At 41.9% G+C, this 6000-nt stretch overlaps 1 protein-coding gene across 2 annotated transcripts in view; it reads left to right on the forward strand.

Annotated features, from left to right (window-relative positions):
* The window catches only part of DOCK5 (dedicator of cytokinesis 5), a 201407-nt gene extending 195407 nt beyond the window's left edge, over positions 1 to 6000 (forward strand). For both annotated transcript variants that reach the window (XM_070765694.1, XM_070765695.1), the window contains 2 exons: positions 2621 to 2736; positions 4023 to 6000. In XM_070765694.1, coding sequence (XP_070621795.1) covers positions 2621 to 2736; positions 4023 to 4124 — 218 coding nt within the window. In that variant the 3' untranslated portion in view covers positions 4125 to 6000. The remainder of the gene's footprint in view (positions 1 to 2620; positions 2737 to 4022) is intronic.

Genomic DNA, 6000 nt, shown 5'->3' on the forward strand with positions numbered 1-6000 from the left:
GCCAACAGGCGTGAAGTCAAAGTGGCCACGCCTCCTATGGCCCCCTTGCCCTGAGATCAAACCCAATCCTGATGCAGCCGTCAATGAAATAGAATTTGACACCCCTGCTATAAATGAAGGCTGAATGTTTCATTTTAATTGAGATTTTATAAAAGAGGGCTTTGCTTATTTTGGGCGGGAATTTAAACTATGAATATAAATATCTAGGGGTTTAGACATATGTGTGTGTGTGTGTCCATATAGAGAGAAAGTTACAGTGATACCTCGTGTTACAAACGCCTCATCATACAAACTTTTCGAGATACAAACCCCGGGTTTAAGATTTTTTTTGCCTCTTCTTACAAACTATTTTCACCTTACAAACCCACCGCTGCCGCTGGGATGCCCCGCATCTGGACTTCCGTTGCCAGCGAAGCGCCCTTTTTTGCACTGCTGGGATTCCCCTGAGGCTCCCCTCCATGGGAAACTCCACCTCTGGACTTCCGTGTTTTTGTGATGCTACAGGGGAATCCCAGCAGCGCAAAAACAGGCGCTTCGGCTGGCAAAAGGGGTGAATTGCATGCATTAATCGCTTTTCCATTGATTCCTATGGGAAACACTGTTTCGTCTTACAAACTTTTCACCTTAAGAACCTCATCCCGGAACCAATTAAGTTTGTAAGACAAGGTAGCTACATTAATTAATAAAATCATTTATATTTGGAATATATCTTCGGAGAGGGGCGGCATACAAATCTAATAAATAAATAATTACATAAATAAATATCTGTCCCTCAGTCTTTGAGAAAGATCTTTGCGAAGATACTGTGTTGGAAAATTCATGATCAACTTCCCTAATTTTCCAGTTTGTTGTTGAAAAGTGTAAAATTTGTTCTAAGACCAATTTCCATTTGAAATGTGTGTGTGTTTTTATAGTAAGATGGAGAAAAATAATTTTTGTTTAGACTTTTAAGAATTGACGGTGTTGCATAAAACTACTAGAAATTTTTAGATGAGGAGAGATAAGAGCCTCCATTGAGTGAGTAATAAGAAAAGAAATGTTTATACAGTATATGATTGATTTTAAGCATTGTTGTTGTGTTTACAGTGTTCCCTTGATTTTCACGGGTTCGAACTTCGCGAAAAGTCTATACCACGTTTTTTCAAAAATATTAATTAAAAAATACTTTGCGGGTTTTTCCCCTATACCATGGTTTTTCCTGCCCGATGACGTCATATGTCATCGCCAAACTTTCATCTGCCTTTGATAAAAAATTATTAATAAACTTTAATAAATAAACATGGTGAGTAATGATCTAAATGGTTGCTAAGGGAATGGGAAATTGCACTTTAGGGGTTTAAAGAGTTAAGGGAAGGCTTGTGATACTGTTCATAGCCAAAAATAGTGTACAGTGATACCTTGTCTTACAAACTTAATTGGTTCCGGGACGAGGTTCTTAAGGTGAAAAGTTTGTAAGACGAAACAATGTTTCCCATAGGAATCAATGGAAAAGCGATTAATGCGTGCAAGCCCAAAATTCACCCCTTTTGCCAGCCGAAGCGCCTGTTTTTGCACTGCTGGGATTTCCCTGAGTGTCCCCTCCATGGGAAATACCACCTCTGGACTTCTGTGTTTTTGCGATGCTGCGATTTCACTGATGCTCCCTTCGCTGGGAAACCCCACCTCCGGACTTCCGTTGCCAGCGAAGTGCCCATTTTTGCGCTGCTGGGATTCCCCTGCAGCATCACAAAAACACGGGAGTCCAGAGGTGCAGTTTCCCATGAAGGGGAGCCTTGGGGGAATCCCAGCAGCGCAAAAATGGGTGCTTCAGTGGCAACGGAATTCCAGAGGTGGGTCATCCCAGCGGTGGCGGTGGGTTTGTAAGGTGAAAATAGTTTGCAAGAAGAGGCAAAAAAAAAATCTTAAACCCCAGGTTTGTATCTCGAAAAGTTTGTATGATGAGGCGTTTGTAAGATGAGGTATCACTGTATTTACTTCCGCATCTCCACTTCACGGAAATTCGACTTTCACGGGCGGTCTCAGAACGCATCCCTCGCGAAAATCGAGGGAACACTGTACAACTATATATTGTTTTATTTTATGGTGGAGAAAATTTAAAAAAAATTATACCCCCACCCACCCCAAAAAAAGATATATTTCAAATGTAATTTGGAAAGAAACACTCATCGTACAAGGAACCTGAAACACGACTGGTTTATATTTTCCTGTCCATGCTAAGGCAGTTCACCTCCGGGTTCACGAGAAGTTTGGGTGGCTTCCCTCCTCCTCCTAGCGTAAGAGAGTTCTGGAGACTGCAACGCGTAAAGTCCAATGCGAAAGCAAATCCCACAGAGCCCGTCTGGTGTCACTCTGGGTTTCGTTTCTCCTGGTCCCCAAGCGTGCGTTTTTCACATGTGCTTAAGTTCATTTGCTGTGCGCGGATGAAGCTTCTGCGATAAACGGGGCCTGGGGAGCAGCGAGCGGGATTCCAGACTGATACATCTGTTCACGATCTAGCGCTAAAAGAAACAGACCTGCCTGTAGCCGTGGTGGTGCAAGTATGCTTCTGTTAGAAACTCGTTTCCCCTCCTCCCTTAACCATGGCCACCATCTGTCTTTCTTCTCATCTCTACAACACCAGGTTTCCCTTCCTTGCAAGCAGATGGATTAACAAGCGTTAACTTGGAGAGCTCTCCTCCCCCGCCACCACCCAAATGCAAGCCCTACGAGAATAACAGCGCCAGGAACTCCACCGAGGTACAGAAACGACATTTGGATCCTATTACTTGAGACGGGAGCACCGTTGCAAATATTCCCAGGGGCTTTTCGGGGGTTGTAGCTGGTGGTGGTGGTGGTTTTAAAAGGTCTTTGGTTAGTTTAATGAAAGTGTCAGAAGGAAAACCATTTTCTCCCCTCCCTCTCTCCCTAAATGAAGGGTGGAGGGAGAGACACAATGCAGAGATCATGCAAAATTCTCCACCTTCTTCTCAGGGAAATCTGTAGTTTTTGGGGCCGACTTCCTGGCTCTTGCTGGGAAGATTCGCTCCATTTTTGTTTCTTTAAATCTTAGGTAGGTTTGTTTTTGAATTTTATTGCATTTTATTATAAGGTAAAAATGCAGGGAAAAAAAGTTAGGAAATTAAAAAGAGAGAGAAAAGAGCAGAGATGGGGTGGGAATAGTATCTTCTGGAATTTTTCAGTGCAGTAATATATACTGCTCAAAAAAATAAAGGGAACACTCAAAGAACACATCCTAGATCTGAATGAATGAAATATTCTCATTGAATACATTGCTCTGTACAAAGTTGAATGTGCACAACAGCATGTCATTTGGAGGGACCCAGGGGAAGAGCCTTCTCTGCGGCGGCCCTGGGCCTCTGGAACCAGCTCCCCCCAGAGATCAGAATTGCCCCCACCCTCCTCGCCTTTCATAAGCTCCTTAAAACCCACCTCTGTCATCAGGCATGGGGGAATTGAGATATTCCTTCCCCCAGGCCTATACAACTTATGCATGGTACGTTTGTGTGTATGTTTGGTTTTTAATAAGGGTTTTTACTTATTTTAAATATTAGATTTGTTATATGCTGTTTTTTATTATTGTTGTTAGCCGCCCCGAGTCTACAGAAAGGGGCAGCATACAAATCCAATAAATAAATAAATAAATGTGAAATTGACGGTCAATCAGTGTTGCTTCCTAAGTGGACAGTTTGATTTCACAGAAGTTTGATTTACTTGGAATTATATTGTATTGTTTAAGTGTTCCTTTTATTTTTTATTTTACCTAGTTTTGGGTCTTGTTTCTTTAAATCTGGAGCTTTTGCCCAGGGCTCTTCCTCGGTGCAAAATGTGGACCCAGATGTTAACAACACAAAAGCCTCTTTGTGACATCCCTGGAACCCGACAGTTGTCTTGGCACTCTATCAAATGATATCACTAGTCCTGCTCTAAAAGAGATTATTGTAGGTCCTGCAATTCTCTGTGTCACTGGAGTTGGGTTTTCCTCGTGAGTCCAACTGTCTCTTTCTACGTTTGCATTATTGTAGGTGGTTCCACCTCTACCCACCAGGCGAGAAAGCAAGCCTCCTCCTCCTCCTCCTAAAGCTAGGAAATCCGGTCTCCTGTCTTTAGAGCCAGACCTACAATGAGGACTCTACGTCGTCTTGTCTCCTTGCATCTGGAACTGAACATCTGGTGCTTTGTGGACATACCTAGTTCTCCAGAGCATCTCAGGATTGGCTTCTTCCTGCTGGACGGCATTCTTGCACAAAATTTGGGGGGGTGAGCAAAAATCAGCTGCTAGAAATTTTGACCAAGCTGATGTTTTGGGCTTTCCCGGTTTCTGATTCCCCAAGACGTATCTTCTGATCATCTGTGATGTATCAAGGCTTCTGCAAGGCTAAAGAAACCAAATCCTGTCATCCATCAGTCCTTCTTCCACCACTGATAAGATACCAGCACTGCGGAAATTCTCTCTGGAGAATCTATCTCCCAACAACCAAGATCTTCCTTGAAACCAAGCTAAGCGCCATACTATGAAAACACACACTTGCCACTAGAGTGTGACAAATGCGTGACAAATTCAAACCCACTTTGTTGCACTTGGACAATGAGGATATGGTTTCCATTAGTCTCGCTGGTCAGCAGTAGAGGCATTAGAATGGGGTAAGCCTGGTATAAGAGGAAGGATTCTTCGGCCTGTTTAGCATTTATTCCAAACTTACAACCAAAACCTAATTTCCAGGGCTTCTGCTGGAATATATGGGTTTTTTGATATGTCCGATAGGCTAATCAATAAAGCTAAGCTAATATATGGATTTATATATGACAGCCCAGAATATTGGACAGACCTCTAGGTTCCACAAGGTTGAGATATTACTTTATATCTACTTACTTTGCTTTTCCAGCAATATGAAGGTGGATTAAAAAGAAACAAAAGAAAAGAAGTATCTTGTCTATTCCCATAGTTGACCAACTGTGCCCTTGAAAGTCTTATGGCCTCTTCTTCTTTCAAGTGCGTGCAAACACGATCAAATACACCACCAATTCCTTCTGTTGCTGCCACTGTTCCAAAGTTTTACATGCAAACGGAGTGACCTGTACTGCTGTACCTTTGGAGAATCGTTTAACAGAATTCTGGATGTATTTTTTTTTCCCCTTTATGCAATAATGTGTTGATAATACATAAAGGTGTAATTATCCCTGGAAATTTGAAGAATGGAGTGCCTATTGAAAGTGCTTCCAAGCAAGAACTGATAAACTGGGACTGGACATCAATTTTAATGTCTTACTGAACTCTTTGATAAAATGCAAGTGGGTGCACAGCTGCCCATTGAATTCTAGATTCTTACTGTACCTCCCTTGGTGTGTCTTATTGTTAAATGCTGCCTCTGTGTTTACTTGTATATAGCAGAAACTCAGGGCTCAGCCCCCATGGGACTCAAATTTATCTCAGAGATAGTTCACATAATTGGATTATGCTATCTCTGTCCATCTTCAGTTATTGGATTGAAGTTATGGGCTGGGTACACATACCACATGACGCCATGCCATGCTTTGCTTTAACAATATTATTTCCAAACCATTATGTCCAACCACATAAGAGGTTTAGCCAAATACCAACTCACTGTATTATGGCTTAGCATGGTGCGCGAACCCAGCTACATAGTAGATATTTATTGCATTGCACAAGACTATTTTGTAAGGGTGGGTAGTTAGGCATCCTTGCCCACTGACTATGATTTGGTTGTATCTCTCATTGATGGATGACCACTTGTCCAAGTGTTTATAGACTGGGTTTAAAAAAAAAGAAAAAGATTGGGTGTGTAGGGTGGGGGACCTAAGAGGTTGAAGCAGAGGGCACAGTCTTTGAATCAGCAGACTAAAGCTGTTGTGGATTAACATCATAAATTCAAACTATTTAATTGATATACAAGATGCATTTATAGAGAAATGCATGGTTCTATTTATCATTCCTCAAATTTATGCACTGTCTGTTCAAATAAACCACCAGCAGAAATGTAA

The sequence above is a fragment of the Erythrolamprus reginae genome, chromosome 12, assembly GCF_031021105.1.
Source record: "Erythrolamprus reginae isolate rEryReg1 chromosome 12, rEryReg1.hap1, whole genome shotgun sequence".
Lineage (NCBI taxonomy): Eukaryota > Metazoa > Chordata > Lepidosauria > Squamata > Dipsadidae > Erythrolamprus > Erythrolamprus reginae.